This window comes from Dermacentor andersoni, chromosome 7 (genome assembly GCF_023375885.2).
Source record: "Dermacentor andersoni chromosome 7, qqDerAnde1_hic_scaffold, whole genome shotgun sequence".
Taxonomy (NCBI): domain Eukaryota; kingdom Metazoa; phylum Arthropoda; class Arachnida; order Ixodida; family Ixodidae; genus Dermacentor; species Dermacentor andersoni.
Genome location: NC_092820.1, coordinates 174,112,829 through 174,134,408, shown reverse-complemented (window position 1 = coordinate 174,134,408; position 21,580 = coordinate 174,112,829). Strand labels below are relative to the sequence as shown.

The 21,580-nt window shown below is 45.7% G+C and overlaps 1 protein-coding gene and 1 long non-coding RNA gene across 2 annotated transcripts in view; one reads left to right on the top strand and one right to left on the bottom strand.

Moving 5' to 3' along the window:
• The window catches only part of LOC126533006 (lysosome-associated membrane glycoprotein 5), a 34,954-nt gene extending 14,925 nt beyond the window's left edge, over nt 1-20,029 (top strand). Inside the window, exons 5-9 of the mRNA XM_050180190.3 lie at nt 1,145-1,320; nt 5,733-5,852; nt 9,211-9,310; nt 11,338-11,523; nt 12,218-20,029. Coding sequence (XP_050036147.1) covers nt 1,145-1,320; nt 5,733-5,852; nt 9,211-9,310; nt 11,338-11,523; nt 12,218-12,393 — 758 coding nt within the window. The 3' untranslated portion in view covers nt 12,394-20,029. The remainder of the gene's footprint in view (nt 1-1,144; nt 1,321-5,732; nt 5,853-9,210; nt 9,311-11,337; nt 11,524-12,217) is intronic.
• Nucleotides 1,254-7,541, bottom strand: LOC129385273 (uncharacterized). The gene is made up of 3 exons (XR_008612845.1): nt 7,470-7,541; nt 5,258-5,356; nt 1,254-1,339 (listed from the first exon to the last, which is right to left on the bottom strand). It is a non-coding gene; the product is annotated as an uncharacterized lncRNA (long non-coding RNA).
• Nucleotides 20,030-21,580: the final 1,551 nt, after the last annotated feature.

Sequence of the window (21,580 nt, the reverse complement as noted above, 5' to 3'; positions counted from 1 at the left end):
ATTTTCTCAGCCCAATCCAAGTGGCCTGGTACTCGGCATTCGTTGAAGCAGTAAATTGCGGAGTCCCAAGACGGCAGTGTGTTCATTGTTTATATTTCCGATGGCATTTGGTTATTTGAAATACTAGTTTACATAAAATTGTGGCCTCTTAGAAAAAATTGAGTCATTTAAGTATCCTTATGTGATTTGAATGCGAAAGCCTTACGACGTCTCTAATTAATCGGCTACGTCCATGATACGGGACGTCATACATTGTCACGTGTCCTACCTTGCTCTTATTCGTGCCGACCTCAATCCACCTCAATCCACACTGGCGTGCGCGTGCAATGACGCACGCACTGGGCACGCCTTCGCATCAGCAAGCCAGAACCGCGGAGCCACCGCTGCGTCGGGGAAGCGCGCTCGTCTCGCACCCCGGAGGCCCCGGTTCGATTCCCACCAAGGCCCAAACTTTCTTTTCAAAGCCACGAATTTACTTTGTTTACAGGAACCTCCATGAGGAATTCGATCACTTTTTGACGTGTTTTTACTCTTTGCGCCGTCGGCATTACTTTCCCAACCATCGCTTGGTCACACCGGATTTTCTGCCTCATGTAATGCTTTCGCATTAATAACTGCAATTGCCATCATTTGCTCAGTTATTCTGGACATCTTCGTGGGTACTGCGAATGGTGTATCTTAAGATACTTCTACTGATGTATCGAAAATACTGATACGTGCACGTCATTGTGTATCACCGATACAGATACAACATACCGAAAAAGCACCTTAAGATAGTGTCCAAGATAAATGTATCGTCGATACTGCCCAGCCCTGTGTAGCGGCATAACAGACTAACCCGAATGAGCGACAAGACTACCGCGCACCACCAATCGGGCGTCTTATCCTGCCCCTCCTTGTTTCCTGTCACTTTACGCGACAAATCTTTCGTTAAAGCTATGCAACAACTTGCCCACCGTTATACGCCGTAAGAGACGCCGACGTGATGGCCCTAATTTCTCGAACACCTCCTATGTGCGCGGTATCTCCATCGCACCTTACAGCGACATATTCTTCCAAGTGACTGAAATCAATGTCGAGGGGGGCAAACAGTCGCCTACTGTGCGGGCGTCGGAAGTGCGCTGAACACCGTTGCTGGCCGCAGGGCCGGCAGCTGCTGGCGGTGCGGCGCCCGCTGCCGGAGCCCCGCTCGTGCCTCCGAAGGCGCCGATCCCGGAGTTCTCGTTCGGCGTCTGGAACGCCACCGATGGCACGGTCTGCATACTGGCCAAGTTCCAGGTCTTCTTCACCATCACCTACGCCGGCAGAGGAGGACTGCAGGTATGCGGCGAGCCTATATCTGCGAATTGTGCCCAAGCCCAGTCTCAGAAGCCGGGCACGCCGACTGGCGTGTAAAATAATAAATCCTGTGTGATTCCTTTTGAACTGGAGTAGTGGAACGTACAGTCACGAGCGAAAGTTTGGGCACGAACGGTCTCCAGAGGTTTTCGCAGCCTGGTCATGCCAGCTGAAATCGACAGGTGAACATTGCGCAGAGCGGAACGCAGTGGTCGGTTAGGAAACGTAAAAACAGCACTCACAGTGCGTTTTCGACCAATGCAATGTGTTGAAGCAATTCAACGTTGCCGAGCTGTGCTAGAAGGAACTTAATTTTTTTCCTGATGCAGTGCTCGCTAAACTTTTGCTCGTGACTGCACCTGGTGACCCATGCCACCAAGCTCCTTAATTTAAGAAGAATCTTTGGGGCCGACTACGATTTCCCTCAGCGCCACCTCTCTCTTTCGCCCATATGGCTGCGGTCAAGGGGCCGACCGTATTCTTAGATAATAAACATGTTACCACCACCACCACCACCACCACCGCGTATTCAAATGCATGTAAAACGCAGAAATGCTCGCATAAGATACCACTGGATTGATTTTAATGGAATTTGTTGCGTTTGAGAGAGAAACGTAAATTTAACATTTTTAGGACGCGTAATTCTGGTTCAGGTCATCATATTTTTTTTCGAAAATTGCTGAAAATTGTGAACCATCAATATTTTAAAGCACGGAGTTTACAAAGCCGTAACTCTGCACGAGAAACACGTATTGCAGTCATGTCGACTGCAGCTCGGAGAGCATATCACGCAAGGGGACCAATGTGATGTATGAATTCACGGCTTAAACGTGGAATTGTTACAACGTTTACGACGGTTTTGAAAAGTCATATTCACAAAGAAGCGGTATAGTTCAGAGCGGTGTATATTACATCAAGTTTGGCCGTTTTGGATGTATTATTAGGTAAAGTTTACAAAATTCCAATATCGATTTTTATTGCTTAGTTACTTGAGTTTCTCATTTTTATTTTGCAGTGCTGAAGAAATAAAATAAAATATTGACGTCGTAATAAAAATCTGCTTTATGAAATTATTATAACTGCTTTAAGCAACAATTAAATCTCGCCAAGATTGGTGCAGTGTTTGCTGAGAAAAACAATTTATCCGTTCCCATGCATTTAGATAGGAGATCCCGAGCTTAAGAGATCATACAACTCAGCGATCAAACAAAGTGAACTTGAATGTAAACGTCTGAAGGAAAATCATCTGCTTGGGGAAAATCTCAAATCTGACTAATCAGATAATTAAACGCAAACCAACTAAGTTTATCAAATTAACAAACCGTTTCATAGTTTTCCCCACATTTTCATGGCATGCAACAAATGGTTAAGGACATTTGCCGAATGAATACAAGATCAGGATTGAAGATTACTGTGCAGAAGACGAAGGCAAAGTCCAATAGCCTCGAATGAGATCGAGAATTTGTGATTGGCAGTCAACCTCTACAATCTGTGGAGGAGTATGTTTATCTAGGCCAATTACTCACAGGCGACCGTGAGCATGAGAAAATTTGCAGAAAAATAAAAATGGCTTGAAGCATATAGGGTAGGCATTAACAAGTCATTACCAGCGGGTTACCGTTATCCACGGAAATAAAAGTGTACAACCATCGCATTCTACCGGCACTAACATATGGGGCAGAAACTTGGATGTTAGCAATGAAACTTGAGATGCGATGGAACGAAAAATTTTCGGCGTAACGGTTATAGAAAGGAAGACAATGGTGTGGATCAGAGAGTAAACGGGGGTTGTCGGTATTGTATGGAAGAAAGGGAGCTGGGCAGACCGTGCTATGCCTAGGGCGGACAGCTGATGGTCTGTTAGAGTTACTTAATGGGTGGCGAGAGAAGGTAAGCGCAGTTGAAAAGCGCAGAGAAGGTGAGGTGAGGAAAGGAAGAAATTTGCAGGGCATAAGATAGGGTCAGCCGGCGCAACACAGAATTCATTGGAGATCGCTGGCAGAAGCTTTCTTCCTGCAGTGGACATAAACATGCTTATGGTGATGATGACATTAAACGTGCACTGCCACACCTTTTTAACATGCTCAGAAAACAGTCGCGCGATCTGTAGAGAAGGCTTCCACGAAAATGTAGGCAGCCAAATATTGCAGAAGGGCACGCATTGGGGCTGGTTAGTTCATGATTACGAGCAGTAAACAGCGCTAAACAGGATGAAGAGAGGGACACAGACAACAGCACTGACTAACAACACCTCCAGATGGTGCTTCGAGATAGCGGCAGAGTATATATATGCTGACTGCAAGAATAAAGACACTTGGTTGTTAGTCAGCGCTGTGGTCTGTGTCCCTCTCTTCGTCCTGTCGTTAAGCGCTGTTTACTGCTCGTAGCCAAATATTATTTTGTTGCCTGCATAGCAGGGTTATGAGAGATAGCCAGTCCCACCCGATGATTTCAAGGCACCCCTCTATTATGTGCAGCCTATGACGCACAATCTTGCGTAAAATATCACCCGCTCTCACCCGACGCTTTCAAGGCCCGAGTCTTTCATCGGAAACATGAGGCGGAAAGCGGAGTGCCGCGCAAGTAGTGCCAAAACTAGTGTCGCGCAAGACGCGCACTGCGGCGATGATGGCTACGAGATGGCGCCAGAGTAGCGCGTCGCCTGCGAGGTACGGCGGCGGCTGTGAATCGCGCGTCGTGACGTCGCAGAAGCGCGCTTGTCTCGCAACCTGGAGGTCCGGGCTCGATACCCTACCCAGACCGAAACTTGCGAACTTTTCATTTAAAAAGCGCTACTTTCTTTACAGAAACCTCCCTGAGAAAGTTGACGTCTATCCGAGCATTTTTTACATGTTTCTACTCTGCGCGCCATCGGCCATTTTTGATACCACCATTCGGTCACGCCGCCGATTACGACAGATTTGGTGTAATGGGGCATATCATGCTTTAGCATTAAAATATGCAGATCTTGCAGAGAAAGCGTATTCGGTATTAAAAAATTAAGAGGACGCTTAAGCTTTGCCTTTAAGAGTAATGTTTATCGCGAAACGCTGGCGGCGAACGCTATTCACGAAGCAATGCCTCCTTTGCTAGATGCCTGCTATATAGATGCCATATAGATGCCAGCTATATACAGTAAAAGATGCGCGCGCTCACTCCTTATAAATAAAATGTTGCTATGCGACGCGCTGACTTGCAGGAGGAATTCGTGAGGACATTTTATTTCGGCCTTTTAGACTTGCGTCCGTGGCCTAATAGTTAAAGCATTGGGATACTGTGAATCAAGTTTGAAACCAATTATTAGACACTAAATTTCACCTTTGACCATTGGCAATTTCGTTCGAAGGGCGGAGCACTGGCTGCGATATCAAGGTTTAGCGTTGCGCCTGAACATCTCGGACGTTGTTTTATATAAACGCGGGTCCGACTAACGCGGACGCGGTATATGCGGGCGTGTCAAAATTTCCGGCACCCTTAAAAGCTTTGCCACGCCTTATAGGCCATGTAGTAACATCGCACAGGCTCGATCCGCTAAGCTGCCCATAAATAGCCACGCCAGTAAAATTACAGGTTTGAGCTCCGATATTGTTTCACACTTTTAATTAATACTTAACAGTCTGAGAAGATTTGAGATAAAAGGTATGCGCTGTGAATGTTGTTTCCCGACATTCCTTTGTCGGTTGCCTTTCTCGAAATTCTGAGGTATAATTTAGTCAGGAATGTAAGACCTGGTGTGAGCAACTTTAGTGATGGAATAGTCCAGCAATATAACCGACAAATGCAGAATATCATGTAGCATGGCATCGCATGCATACGCCTAGATCATATGCGGAGCCTCACAACAACGACGGCGCAAATTCGCTTGGAGTGTCCATATAAATGATATCGCAATATAACGCGTCGCGCATATGCCACTCACCTGCAGCCTGTCTTACACTCCTAGGCGCTCCTACAGGCACGTGTCGAGGTCACCCTCAAGGTCACATAAGCGGCCATCAACTGACGTACGCCGTCAAAGCTGGGAAAAGAGCCAAAGAAAGTATTCGCTTTAAAAGTGAAGAATGGCCTCAGTCGAGGAAAATGCTGTGTCGAGGAAAAATGGGGAACGTGAACATTTCGCTCTTTCTATCTGCGTTATTGGGAGGTCCTTTTCAAAATTTTATGCGGGGATATGTTCACTGACAGGCATCGCATTTACTACAGGTGCGTTCTCAGTTTTGAATAAAAGGCGTTTAGAACCCCTTTGATTGCAATAATTTTGCATGAAAGCAGACTGCTGTGTCAGAATGATCTGTCTGCAGTGCTCAGAGGTGTGCAATAGCCCACGCAAGTAGCGTTCGCAGATGTTAGCTGCATCTTGATATTCTTTCCCCCTTGTGTTCGTTGAAACGCAGACGGTAACCCTGAAAATGCCCGAAAGCGCCAAAGCCAAAGGAATCTGCGCCACGGAGGACCAGGAGCCGGTTCTAGAACTCACGTGGCCAGTGTTCCGGTTCATCCTAATGTTCTCCAGAGTAAGTATATGCAAGGCACGCATGCGCGGAGTCTTCTTTAAGTAGATGTGGACTACAACGAATAGGCTGCCGTACATGGGCGCAGTAAGACGCTGGGTCGAGCTACCTCTGGTTGAATTAACACGATGCCTGACGCAGTCAACATTTTCACATGCTCGATAAAGCGGCGCGGCTATTCTAGGACTGTGATCATCGTCATCGCAAAGGCGATCAGATTAAACAGTCGTTAAAGAGAAATACAAGTCTGCATTAGTAAAGCGGGAAGTTGGGCTAGTTGGTGGATGTATGTTAAAAAAAAAATTACGCAGATCTCATGCATTCTAGAATCGATGTAAGCGAAGCTTTCTGTGCTGGTTACTTTCATTGACGATAATCAGCGGTGATGTTGATGGCGAAGGCTTAATTTCTTCAAGGTTTAGTCTAACACGAGAGTGGTGAGTTGATGTTAAACATTACCTTTCGTGCACCACTGCTGTTTGTCTTCATGGTACACAGAACACACAGGGCGAGGTATTTGCTTGAGGCATTGTGGTGCGCCATATTTCATAACCTCTGAGTGTGTTGAGCATTGTCACTGCCTCACATTGCACATCGCATCGTGGCAGAAGTATTAAACTTGAATTGGATTATGAGGGACGCCGCAGTGACGGACTCCGGATTAACTTTGGCACCATGGTGTTCTCTAACGTGTCCCTAAATCTAAGTGCACGAGCGTTATTTATATCGCCCCAGTCGAAATGCTGCTGCTGTGTTCGGGATCAAATCCGCGATTTATAGCATATCATAGCCGCAAAGCTACCGCGGCGGGCACAGAAGTGTTGATTTAATGGTCGACCGCTTCCGTAGTGTGGCCTAGACCTTTTGGTGCGCTTTAATTATTGCGGCTCTGCTTATGCACGCCCTGCGTAATTTGTCCGCTTGACATATTTGCATGGTGTTTATTTTTCAGAAATAGAAGGAACGTGCTGTACCGTAACTTGAACTTAGGCATATCCAGTTTATCCGCAACCGCTGTCGTATAGTAGTAAGATTTCCTTGCCTTCTCAAGTCACCTCCCCCCAACCTACCCCCTTGCATGAGAACTGCCTCTTCTCCTCCCGCCTCTCTACAGTTTTATCTACGTCCCCTCTGGACTCACACGTTAGTATAAAGGGAAGCGCTGCAGTTTCTGCAATGTTTTCGAGATGAGTCATGGATAATTACTGCTGTCAAGAAGCTAGTGGCGACGCCCAGGGAGCTCCAGAGGGCATTGTGCACATTCGACGCGGTGGGGTCCAAACGAGTTTGCCGCGTCGCCTTCCCTCTCTGACTCGCTCCTGTCATGTATATATACGCTCTGACCTCCTCCCCCCGACACCCACCCTCGACGCGGTGTGCCGACAGCAGCAGCCACAGCAGAAGCAGCCGTGCGAAAGCCGAAGCAAGAGGCAAAGAAAGCTTGGTTTAAAAAAAAGGGGGGCGGGGGGGTACTGCGCGAAAGACGCACCTTTAGCGTTACACCCCCCTTTTTACTGCATTAGTAAACTACGATTCTGAAGTAGCAAAAAGGCCGCTTTTACTCCGACAGGTAAAGGCGAAGCGCAGACACGTCGCCGTGGAGTTCCCGCGCCCGCTCACCGTGACGTCAAGGATTTTGACAGCGTCCGCTGCAGATTAGTTGTTTCTCGGTAAATAGGAACCCCCATTGAAAAAGAAAAAAAGAGCGCCACTTTTCTCTGTGTTTCCGCATCCATAACCTTACATGCTCATATGGGATACTGTATAAAAAACCTTATGTTCTCATTTAAAGCCTTACTGGGATTGTGGTACAAGGCATATGGATCACGCACCCTAGCAACGCCCTTACAAAACTTACTAAAACTTTCCTAAGCCGAAAACAGCCCAGATACAAGAACACATCTTTAAATTCGTGACGTCACATCGACGTACCAGAGCCGAGTTACGCTGACTTTTCAAAAAATCTGAAAGTTCCGCTTTCAGATTCCCGACAAATGACTGAAAATAGAGTTTCGACAGAATTAAATGATTTACTTTTGTTGTAAAGGCCGATTCGCCCCGTACCATAATTTTATATGTTCTTATGAACTTATGTGAGGAAATACGGGTTTTCATGCATGGCCCGATGGAAGGAAAGTAATGCTGTCGCTGTCAGCGTCGCATATAAGTGGCACTGATAGTGCAATCAAACTTCTGCTTCTGCAGTCGGAAGAATTCAGCTCTCTCATAAACGCAGTTTTTTAAGTTAGTTCAGCGGTTGTTTAACGACAGCATTTCTGCGTTTTAAGTGTATCTGCATGGAAAGAGGAATAGGAGTAGACTTTGAGGTAAGGCTTCTTCTTCCTTTTGTCGCGTGTTATCGCCAGTTCTAACTCCTGCCGGAATCTGTACACGGCAAACTGAAAGTTCACAGATCATTAAAATCGGCTAAAAATATTTTTCAGGTAGAAGTGCTGCTTGCGGGGCCAGTTAGTTCATACTGAAATTTGAGAGAGCAAGCGAACAAAAAATGAGACGCAAACACTACGTAAAGAAGAGACACCAAAACGCTGGACTAGCAACTGAGATATATTTGAAAGAAGACGGATCAACCCTCAAACGCCAAACCGGCAACGCATGCGCAATGCTCTTAGCAAGGTGCAAAATTCTTTAACTTTATGAGCACATTTTTCCCTATCTATTTCTACTTCCTTATGTTTAAAGCTCAAGCTTTCAGGAAAGCTATCTCTTTATTGCTCAGAGGAAGAGGAAGGAAAATGCATCAGTGTTCCATCTCTTTGAGCGATAACGAGACATCCCTCCTAAAAGGTTGAGCTTTAGACGTAAGGAAGTAGAAAGTAGAAACAGGTAGGGCAAAATGGTGTGTTCATCAATTTAAAGAATTTTGTACCTTGCTAAGAGCATTGCGCATGCGTCAGCGGTTTGGTGTTCGATCGTTTATCCGTTTTCTTTTTCGTTTTTCTATTTTTTTTTTCAAATATATGTCAGTTTCCATTCCAGTGCTGTGGGGTCTCTTCTTTCCGACGTGTTTGCGTCTCAAATTTCTTTTTCGCTGGTTTTCCAGGTGTTTTCTAAGGTAACCAATATGGGCACAGAAACCTCCAAAGGCAGTCTTTCCGTCACGCCACGAGGGGCCTTGAAAACCGGTTGTCAGTAGAGCTATGGGCCACTGCCTTCTCTTTGGGGGGACGGAAGTCAGGCGCAACACGAATTTGTGGGAGGAGCCTCTACTGCACTATTTACCGGTCACTGACTCTACAGACGCAGTGACAATTTATCAAATGGCGCGTATTTTACAACCGCTCAGTGTGGACGTCGCAGAAGAGACACCATTGACAGCCGACATTTATTCTGTCTTCAGACTCCTCCGGTGAACGACAAAGGCAGGGGATCATGGAAGGTCAGCGGTATGGAGATTCAGTTCAACACAAACTCTCCTTTCTTCCCGGGTGCCACGAACGGTAAGCGTGAAAACTGCGTGATATGAGCACTACCAAAAAGAACAAAATTCTAGCAGCACCGATCTCACCATAAATATTGAGGATAATGCAATTTTCATTGAAGCAATGTAGCGACACACCGTACTGCCAAAATGTTCACTTCTGTGTAACCGACTTCTTCAATTTTCTGTTACCGACATAATCTTCACTTCGCTGTAGTACAGCGCTCTTCGCTGAATGCCGCGCTTTGGTGCCACTCAGTTCCCTTCCCCTCTTTCTCCACGCACCTGTTTTTTATCTGCTCGTCTATTCGGGCACCTACCCAATGGCGCATACCCATTCTGGAGGACTGATCAAGAGGTTAGATACGGACGCGCACAAAAGTGGATGACGTTCCCGCATAATGCTAGTTGCGTTAAAAGGAATTCCACGTACACTAAATGGCAATTCCAGCTAACGTACGCCATGGCACGAGCATGTGGTTGAATGTATAATTCGATCTGTGTGCCCTAGTTGAAGTCAGAAAAAACACGGGGAAGACGGCAGATGGAAATTCAAGACGATGAGCAAAACGAGAACAAGGTGGAAGCAGGAGCCAACGTTTCGACAAGTGGACTTGTCTTCTTCAAGGCGACATATGCTTTCCTCGCCACAGTATTATAGGTGGGGTTCTTCTAAAGGGGAGAGGGTGAACGGCGGGTGGGTGCATCAACGAGCTAAGGTGTGTTATCGTGTCGAATTGAAAATAAAGGAATGCTGTGCACAAGGCCAGGGGCCGGGCCGTCTGTCAACCACGTGTCAACGCACGCGTGTTAGCCGGCGTGTCAACGGCGTGTGATACGCCGACTGGAAAAAATAAAAAAAAGGAAAGAAAAGGAAAAAATAAGTTAAGAAAAATACGCTAGGAGACCAAACTAAGTGTGGTTGCCTATAGCTTGACATTTAGCATAACGAATACATTTTAAAGCTCCCTTTGAAACATTTATGCCTATTGGTTGCAATGCCTTAAACTTATGGATAAGCTATGATTCTGTGTATTTTCTTTCTCGTTCAGAACGGAAATCTGGCTGTAAGATGTAGAGTTTAAGTTCATAAAAGCGATGACCTGGTTGGTTGAAATGCTCGGCGACGACTTCGGGAAGCTTTTTAGCTGTGTCCGCGCGATGTCCGTTTAATCTGACGTTCATTGATTGTCCTGTTTCACCGATATCGGTGAAACAGGACAATCAATGAACGTCAGATTAAACGGACAGAGATTAAACTCTACATAACCCCCCCTCCGCGCACACTCTCCCTTTTAGAAGAACCCCATTTATAATACTGTGGCGAGGAAAGCATATGTCGCCTTGAAGAAGACAAGTCCCCCTGTTGAAACGTTGGCTCCTGCTTTCACCTTGTTCTCGTTTTGCTCATCGTCTAGTTGAAGTCAGTGTCATAAGATGGCGCCACTTCCAGTGCTGTACACGTACTTTTCTCTAGTACTTCGGTATACCCTAAACTGCGATTATCTAACGCAATTAGGATTCTTTGCGAACTGTGCCCACTTTCATGTTTGTCCGTTAGTATCTAACCGCACGCACGCAACTTGGGTCACTGGTTATGCGCCGCTCTTCAATTAATTTCTTTCACAACAGCTTGGGTCACATGAGTACGCGCTGCTTCTCAACGACAAAAAAAAAGTCCTTTAAATTTTCTCCGGTGCAGGGCGGAATCGAACCCGCGTCATATGTACTCAGACGCTCGCCGGGCGCGGACTTTGCGGCAGCGACGTCAGGTGGCTCGGCGAGTCGAGGAAAGCGCGAGAGAGGAGCCCGGCTGCCGCACACCCCCCATACATGACGCGTTTTGGCGGCGGTAATACAATGTAGATACATTGCTTCAATACTAATAGCATTAACGTCGACGGTAATCTCGAGACGGATTATGCACGCTTTTTTTACGGGCAGACAAAAATTCTCCAATGAAAGCTACCTCTGGGCATTTCGAGTGTCGCTGCATTTGCTGCGGTTGCAAGACCTAAGCTGACAGCTACCGTCGCCATGCTGCAGCCGGCAAGCGGACGGCCCGGAGTCCAGAGAATATGACACTTTTCGAGACACCGATGGGCGAGTCGTACTTTTGTCCAACGCCTAAGCTGGTCACGCTGACGGACTCACGCGGAGGACGCAAAGTGGCCGTGCAGTTCAAGGACCTGCGCATCCAGGCGTACGAGTTCCAGGGAACCTATGGTCCAGGTAAGTTCGTACGAAGGTGAAGTCACTGCAGCGTCGTGTGACGCTACGGACGTCATAATCTTACAGCTTTCACAATGCTACTGTAGATTTGAGCGTCGAGATTACGCGCACCTTTGCACTGTGCTCGCCGAATCGCGGCTGCTGTGTTACATCAGTGCATATTGCCTTTAGGCAGTTTCATGGGCGGCTTAGATGCAGCCCCTTTCTATATGTGGTGCCGCCTTCTTGAGCGCAGTCCCAAGTTGCCTAGATGCGCGCGCATCGAGGCACCCGACGCAGACAGGAGGTGCGGTAGGCGTGCCAGAATAGCTAAGCATATGTACCATCCATCCATACCATCATACCATCCGGACATGGCGAGCCACAGCAATGCATAGTCGGCGCCACATGCATTGGCGCAATATAAATGACAGTATTACAAAGTGGTCCGAGGCGGTAAGACGAGTCAATTCGGATCGAACTCAGATATATTGAATTTTGCAGCTTAGCGAAAACTGTAACACCGTAAATCTGCAATGTGCAGACGAATAAAAAATAAATTAAGGAAATTATATTTAGGGTGGCGGAGGTTAGACTCTCAGTGGATGCACCTGCTCTACGGAGTGTTTTCTTTCATACTAGACCATGCTGACACAATTTATCGATGCCACAGCGCGAGCGCATGCGTTTCCTCACGTCTCACCCCTCTACGCAGCGCACCGATGCAGCCAGGTGCGCATGGCCGGCGTCCAGGACCCGTTCCCGCAGGACGAGACGGTGCCCATCGCCGTCGGCTCCACGCTCGCCGTGGCTGCAGTCGCCGTGGTCGTCGGGTACGCCCTCTACCGATCAGTCTTCGTGCGGCGGGTGGACTACAATACCATGAACTGAACGACGACGACTACTATACAGCGCGCCTCTGTAGTACACGTGCGCTGCAGAGCTACTTACGTTGACACCACTATGGCCGTCATTCCTGGGTACCAAAAGCAGGCTCGGTAGCCGCACCTAGGCCCGCTATCATTAGCGGAAGACGCGAGCGTAACGGCGTTTGAGTGGTAACCACGTGTGGCGCCTACGTCACCGCAGATGTACGATAACGAGTGCAGCACTAAGCACGCCGCTCAGCCGCGCCCGGTGCGCGAGTGGCGCGGCTCAGCGCCTGTGAAAGTTGTCAGGTGGTGGAGGCGGTAGCTATAACAGTTCATCAGTAGCGGCGTACTAAGACTCCCTAATAGTATAACGCTTCAAGACATCGTGATCACGACGTCCTTTGTGCGTTTGCAGTATACGCTACTGCAACGCAGAATTCCTGGCCACGTGCGCATACGTTGGAGCGGGTGCGCAGATGAAACCTTGAGGCACTAATTGCCGCTACGCTAAATCTTTATCAGCTCTTCGGGCTGGTCGATCAGCGACGATAAGAACATATGCGAGCACGCGCAGCTGTCCGGAAGCGTGCAATGTCCGGAAGCGTGCGCAGCTGTCCGGAAGCGTGCAATGTGGTCTCCAAGCGGCATCGTGCTGTTTTATAACGTTCTGCACATGCCGTTTTGAACGCTGCACGAAACTGCAAAGCAAGCACTCGCATATTCTTGTGGAGATGAAACAGTAAGAGACGGCACATATGGGAAAACTGACTGCACTGTCTGTAATGACATTCCTAGATGCATTCAGGGAAAAAAAGAGTCGGGAGCTATAAGATCGAACTTAACGATTCACGCGATTTACCTTCATGCAGGAGCATATTAAGACAACTAAAGAATCGGTTCAAGCTTCACACACACGCACACAAAGCCATATGACGACATGCAAACTGGCAAAGAAGGTCTATGTAATCCATGTCTTGCCTTAGCGTCATATTTTACTTAACTTGATTTGAAAACTGCATTCATATTGTATGCATCGCTGTTAGGCATTCTTTCGCTACAAATGACTGCTACTTCCAGCTAGAAGAATAATTAAAAAAACAGATTAGTTAAATTGTGAAAAATGTGGGCAGTGTTTGGAAGCCTTGCACAAGACTTCGGGCAAATGCAATTTACCGTGTTAACAGAAATGCCTCCGCAGTTTCCGCAATGTACCAATACAAGCAAAGACGAAATGAAACAACTTAAATACACTAATGAAAATTGCAAGCACTACATTTTGGAAACGCTGGGTTTCTCTGGTCTCTCCAGATGTATTACAATCGTGGCAGGCCTTTCCCCTAACTTCCCTGCAGCCCTGGGACAGCTCAAGGCCAGAAAGTCATCCTGCAATATTGCGCTGTGTTGCACCCTATTGCTGTCACATGACTGATATATAGTAGGACATAAAAAAAAAAAAACATATAGCCCCTTTCAGCAAATCAAAACTCTAATGATATTACTCACAGGACCGGTCAGAGGACTGGTGTTAGTAGCGAAACACTATTTGTTAAGGGTGAGTTAAAGGGGAAAGCTGAGATTGTACAGTGCTGTCACAAAATGTGGGCATGTAAACACAGCTGAAACATCGAGAAAGCAAAGGAAGAAGATTCAGTGTGTTTGTGTGTGTGTGTGGCAAGGAAAACATGGTCTTCACGCTTGAAGGAAATGATCAGATCGTAACACATTAACCTGCAGCTGCCAACCATATTGCTCCAGCAAAACGATATGTCAAGGTACAGGTTTGCCCAGGAAAAAAGCAAAAGCTCTGCTTACAGCCATGCATGCTCAGCTGTAAGTGCATCAAGCGAGATCAGTGCTTTTTCATAAAGCTAATGAAAGCTTCAGTAACACACACACACACGCACACACACACGCACGCACACACACACGCACGCACGCACACACATACACAAATTGGAGGACGCTTAAGCTTTGCGTTTAAGAGTGGAATGCGATAGCATTCAATGATCCCCCGAGTGTTTCTCACGCTTCCCGGCAACTGCAGCTTATGTAATCGTAATGTTTACCGGGAAACCAGGGTGTCTACCACGTTGACGTTTCCAATTTCCCTGAGTTTTTCAGGTTTTCCCTGAGTGCCTTTCCAAAATTCCCTGAGCGACACAGAACATTGTTTTATTTCAACATGGGCTGACACAATGTTGCCCGATGCTGTCACTAGTAAGTACGTTAAAAAATAAAAAAGAACGACTTTATCCAATTTGATTAGTAAGGAGTACTGTTCACCTTATTCAAAAGGAAAGGAGAAGGGAGGGGTTAGTAAAATACGCAGCAAATCAATTATCTTCGAAATAAAATGGTAAAGCGCATTGCAAATAGAGCCAAACATTTTCAAATACGAATAAAAAGAAATGCATACAGAGCATACAGAAGCAAATATTTTCGAATATGAGCTCTCTTTATCAACTGATTGCAAGCTCATTGGTTATGAGTCCCGAACTTTGTCACAAGTAACATTCTCTCTCAGCAGCTGGAAAGTCAACCTCAACTGTCCTGACATACTCTTAGCCCGCACACAACGACTCAGTGTTGCATTTCACTGCTTTAAATAGTTTGGTTTGGATGAGGGACAACTGCATCCCGACGTCAGCCAAAACATTTTTTTGAGCTCAAACTCCTTCAAAGAAGCGGCGGCACACTTCCTTTCCTGTTAATTCCCCAATGCGCCAGTTCTATCTGTTCTCGTCCTCCTTCCGCTGCGCGTTTACCCCACGGAACATTTGAAGCACCCTCTTGGTCAGTTGTACAGTCAACATCCGATTTCTCGGGCTCCCTATGGGTCGCGAAAACGTCCAAAAAATCGAGCAGTTCGAAAAAATTAATAAATGTCTTTTACTGCCCTTAAGGTCTCAAATAGCCGCATGCACATCCGAAAAGCTTTGAAGGCACTCGGTGCTCGTACTGGGATAGGAGATGGCGGGTGCACGCATGTATAGTCAAGGAATACAGCTGAAACTTGATTTAACGACGTAATAACACCCTCTAATTATTTCCTTAAATCGGGAAGTTTGTAAAATCGAGAAAATAATTTTTGTAACGTAGCGACACGCAAAACTTACCACGTCATTGTATTTGCCGCTCATCCAGCAATCTGTTGCATAAACCATGAAATAACGAAAGCAAGCACCGCCGCCCCTACCCAGGCGGTGTCGAGTGCGCAGTGTGCAGCCTCGTCGAAACAAAGTTAGGGACACGACTTTAGAGCGCAAGCTCGAAGAAAAACCCGTCTGCGTAATAATTAGAAAGAAATCAGCGCTTTTTTTACTAATTTATTTCAGGAAGAACTTTGTTAAATCTAGTTCGGCCAAATTAGTTCCGTTAATTCGGGTTGACGACAACATTGAACCTTATGGGTACCTGCCAGGGAAAGGAAATTTCTTCGTTAGATCGGAAACCTTGTAAAATCGGGTTTCGTTAGATGGAGTTTTTAACTGTCCATACTAGATCCAGTGACAATTGCCCCTTCCCATACTTGAGTTCCACCGCAATACTTAGCCTATGCTTCACCGCGCAACATGGCTGAATTGAGGCGAAGCTTACTTTCCAAAACCAGCATAATTCAAAGTGTCGATCGTGCTTCATGAGCTTCGAAACCAATAGCGAAGATTCATCATCATCAGCCTGCCTACGCCCACTGCAAGGCAAAGGCCTCTCCCATACTTCTCCACTACCCCGGTCATGTGCTAATTGTGGCCATCTTGTCCCTGCAAACTTCTTAATCTCCTCCGCCCACCTAACTTTTGCCGCCCCCTGCTACGCTTCCCATGGAATTCAGTCCGTAACCCTTAATCGCCATTGGTTACCTTCTCTCCTCATTACATGCCCTGCCCATTTCTTTTTCTTGATTTCGACTAAGGTGTCATGAAATCGCGTTTATTCCCTCACCCAATCTGCTCTCTTCTTTAGCGTTACACCCATCATTCTTACCCTTTTGGTAAGCCTCCAGGTTTCTGCCCCGTAGGTGAGTACTGGTAAGACACAGGTGTTACACACTTTTATAGAGAAGATGACAAAGGCTGAATCCGCGCCATTGCTGACAGCGACAGCAGCGAACGTCGAAGTAGCTAGGCCTAGCGTTGCTGCAGCAGTGGCTACGGCTGCCAACGGATCTCGTGCGAGAGCGCCGGTTCGAGGCGGCGAGATATCAACGTGGCAGCGGTGGTGGCTTTGCTTAATACCGTTTCGCACCTGCGGTCACGGCAAACAGGAAAATCGGACGGCGAACGGTTCTTGCGTCCGAAACTTCATACGCGCTTCTGCAGCGACTCTATGGGGCACGTAGTGGTGCCGCGAAGCCGTCCGAATTATCGTACATGTCCCGAAAATCGGGCGTCCGGAAAATCGGTTGCCGACTGTACACTGGAAACTCCTTCAGCCGACGACACGTCGTCAATGACGATTCGTTACGATAATTTTCTGGTACTCGAGCCAGCATTAGCGCGACTTTCGCTCCATTTCAATAAAATTACAGCTAATTTTCCCTGACAGAAGCACAAATTTCCAGACTATTCAAAATCCCTGAGAACTGCCGGTTTTCCCGGTTGGTAGACACCCTGGAAACGCTGGCCGCGAACGCTATGCACAAAGACAAGCTTTGTGGTTCCTTCTTTTTTTTTTTTTTTTTTATGGTGTGCAAGAAACCGAGGGGTCCGTGCCGCTCCTACTAAGACAGACCTCAAACGGCAGCTGGAAAACACTACTGCGTTAAAAGGGGTTTTAGTTTGAGTTTCCGCGTAAGAGAATATAGTTTTCTTGTATACTCAAATTACAATCCAACGCTATCATGTCTGTAAGTTGTGTGAAAGTTGTACTTCACAATTTTTCTACGTATTTTACCATGACAAATTCAATTAAGAAACTTCCTTGTGCTACATAGAGGGCCCGCGTGGCTGGATATGCGTGGTTAGAAATTCATTTTACCGAAGCGACGTCCGACACTGGACGCAGACACAGCATTTTCTGCGACACGGGGCCCTTAACGGTACCGGGTTAAAACATGTGGTTATACTCTCCTCCCCTACTTCCAGCTATTAAAGCTTGGCCTCTAGACAGCAACTCTGATGAGGGCTTCCAGATAAAGTGTGTTCAGCCTTCTTTACGACGCATGTTTTGCTTTGACAAGACAGCAGAGTCATATTCATCATGAACACCCTGCACATAAGGTCTTCCATTCAGGACGGGTCAGAGCTAGAATACATCCCTACATTCAGACTGCAAAGCTTTGCATCAGGTTTATGGTACTGAACAAAGCACAAATCAAATTTTCTCTATTTGTATATCAGTAAAGTAGAATGTTGTATGAAATATTGTGTCACGAAATAAGCCTTTGTTCTGGTTTCTATGGGATGTTAACAGTAGTGCCTCAAATAATATACAAAAGAAAATATAGCAACCAGTGTATCATGAACTCAGCGTGTACTTACAGCCTACAGTCAGCGGCAAATGAATGTCTGCAACAAACCTTTCACTTATAGGCAGTTTATGGCGAGGAGAGTAAAGCTTTATGACCTCTTATCAAATATTGAGCAATCTCCAGAGGCATTCAGTCTGTAACAAATGAGTCAATGTCAATGTGCTTGTTGGAGCTCTTGCGCATTAAGACACTGTTCACACTGGAATTTGCCTGTAACAAAACTGGGATTTAAGACGACGCTTTAGCTTTCTTTCTTACCGATTCAAATACATGTGAAATGCAAAATAAATGCTTTCATTAGGTAATCTCTTATCAGGTTCAAATAAAATCTGCCACATTTAAAAGGGGCAGTTAAATTCTAGTGACTGCAGGAGCTTATTTTATTAATTTAACCCATCCAGTGTCAAGAGATGTTTCAATTTTGTAAACTGCACCTAGAGCATCTCAGTGAACAAATGCTATGCCAGTTGCTCACATAAAAAAATATTATTTTAATTCAGGGCTTTGCTACAAGGCACAAAAATGAATATAATATAGATCCCATAAAGCTATGCAGCCCCATGTGATACAGGCACTACAAGAATGTTTTTGTGAAGTCGTCTCACGACACAAGTTTTGCAAAGGTTGCATGCACAAATTATTTATACATTTCAGAGCTATGCGCACGGTTTAATTTTGACTGCTCTAGGCATTCTAACAAACACATTTACATAAATGTGACTTCCATGCCCTTCAGTAACCGGAAAACTTGTACACTTCGTCCTTCAATTTTCTGAAATTTTCAGACTTTTGGCAATGTTCACAAGAAGTTTAATATTAAGCAAACAACCTGCTGCCAACAGTCGCTAAAGCTTAGCTTCTACCATAAAATTCAACAAACTGAGTTTAAAATATCAGTCCAGTGGTGAAGACAAAAGGGCATCTCTGTGTTTCCCAATCACTTGAAGACGGAAGCGCCAAGTAAAGATTCTTCCTATTCATACCACCAGTGAAAAACCAATCAATGTCAGTCTAAGTTGGCAAAGTGTAAAGAGGGCAGCGGCCTTTACACTTCTGCAACACGGTGTATGTTGCAGCTCAGGCACGCTTACCGAAATGCTGCAACTTGATTGTGCAGCTGTCAACACCATACACACCACATAGTAGCATGGAAACTTCTCAATCCTGCAGAAATGCTAGCTCCACATGAAATGAACAAATGTCCGTGTGTGCCTGGCGAGTTTCCATAACCCCTTAAAGCATGCAGCAATTGTACTGAATGAAAACCATGCACTCATGTTATTGCATTTTGTTTGTTGACAAGAGCACAGATTACAGCAAAAGAGCAAAGGCCAGTTGGCCAATGTCGACTGCTACTTTTGTGCTGTAGAGTGTCAATCAGCGAAAAAAGTTTACAGGGCACAGGATTTGAAGAAAATGAAATTGAACTTCTGCAAAACCTAGGCACTTAACGTCAACTTCAAATGTTCAATGTGTTGTAGTTTCTGCAACCTGCACTGATCTATTGAATTAGAAGCACCATGCCTTAACAGACCGCAAATTCACATTTTTCATGAGACCCGTGTCTGTAAGCTTTCGTTGCTGACAGTAGGTACACAAGCACATCAGTGTACCATACAAAAATTTGCTGTCAATGTCTTTAAAAATATTCCGCGAAAGTTTCAGGGTTGGTCTTAACTGTTGAGTCTCTACAGCAGGGATGGATTTTGGTGGTGACCTTTGGTGTGTATTTGAAAGTTCACAAACCTTTTACTCCGTCAAATTGCAAGATTTCTACATAAGAATGAACATTTATGTCTTACTCCTACACGAGTTTATAAATAGGAATAAAGGATGAAATTTTGCTGTTTCAGTCAAAGCTGTTTTGTCAGTAGTGCCATGGTGGCCACAAGCAGAGCAAATGTAGTTGAGTAGAATATGTTGCTGGGCGAGTTGGTTTAAGTCTAGGGGGGTACATATTACTTCGACATGGGAATAGATTTTGTAGGAAGGACTAAGAAAGAAAGCGCTTGCTCTGTTCTTTCCTACTGCCTCCTACAAAGTCTTTATTTCCATGTCGTGCTCACATGTACCTCCTAGAGCAAATATGTTTGTTTCTCAGGCTGGGAATGAACGATGTCCACATCAGGTGAATAAAAATAAAGAAGAAATGGAATAAAAGTTGCCACCAGTGTATAGTTACAAATGTTGCTGTTTGCACAAATGTTTTGGAAGGTCCCTTCCCACCCCCTTCTTATTTCCTATACCATGTCAACATTTAGCAGCAGAAGTAAAAATAATTATGAATGCGAAAGTCTTGTGGGTCCACATAATTTTTTTTGCTCTGTTCTTCCTAATGAGAACAAAATTTACCTGGAATGTAATTTACTGCTGTGAAACCCTACCGTAATATAACAAGAGATTCCCCCCTACTAAAAAACCCACCCCTGTTTCTGGAATGATTTGCTATTTTTTCCAAAACACCGAGAGATAGCCCACTTCTCGTAAACCTACTGCCCTGTAGAGGTGGCACCGCCACCCCTATGGTAACAACCATGGCAAAAACAGAGTCGGTTAGTTGCTGCCACAGATAAGAAATAATGGTGGCTGGGAAGGGCAGTCATCTTTGGTTCATCCCCCTTTGCTGCAATGGTAACCTTGGCAGAAGCTAGGTACCACAGGAGATAAGCGAACAATGCTGAAAAATACCCGAACTTGTAAAACTTGGTCACTCATCATCTTTTTTGTCGCGGAGCAACAAGGATGTCCGGATGAACAGAGCTTCATGATGTAAGAGAGTAGAGGCGATCCATAGGCACTGGAACACCAACAGCAATGTGTGCAAGACCACCCATCAATTTGGGGCAGACCACAAGTAAGTGAGGCAATGGAACTGAAGTGAGACAATGGAACAGTGATGGTAACCATTCTTTTGAAGGTTTTGAGGAAGACTGAACATGGGCATGCTCTAACCAAACGTTCACAACCTTCTGCTACAATGTATATTTTTTTAAAAGGACCCTGAAATGGTTTTGACAATTTTGTACAAATGTACCGAGTCGTTAGAGTAGATCCTTCTGATCATTAATTGATGCACCTAAGTGCTCTGCATAAAGCGTGCAATTTATTATAAGGTTTTAAAAATGTACATCACTGCCGATCGCAGCACATCGCTCAGCTGAATTTTAAGCCGCCCCTACCCATTTAACGTCATTTACCCCAATGACGTTAGTATGGTGAGCTATCCGATTGGCTGCCCAGGGTGTGTCATCAATAATTTTTCCAACTTTATGGTGGACAAATGTCCCCAATAGTTGGAATGCTAGTTAATTGTTTCTATAAAAAGAAGGTAACAGAAAGAGAATGCACAAGAACAATTTCTCACTACATGTAAGCAGTTCTGGCAGACAGAAAGTGTTGTCTGCTTGTGTTACAATGTGCTCTATTTTGATGAGAGCTCCGCGGTCAGAGTTGGTCTCAGTCTTTTTGCGAACACCATGATACAACTTTGTTGCGTTGTGGGCCGCAAACGTAGCAAATGGCAATATGTCAAGCTGCGACATCATGTCCCTTTGCAAGGCAGCAGATGGGCGGACTGGCTGCAGCACATCGGACTGCCACTATCCGATCGGCACCAGGATTTGCGCATTGGCGGCCGTCACTTTACACCGGAGGATTACTACCGCAATAGCGTTTCACGAGTCCACTATTAGGGTAAATGCAAGAGCAAGGGGACAGGGCCTGGCCATTTGACCGT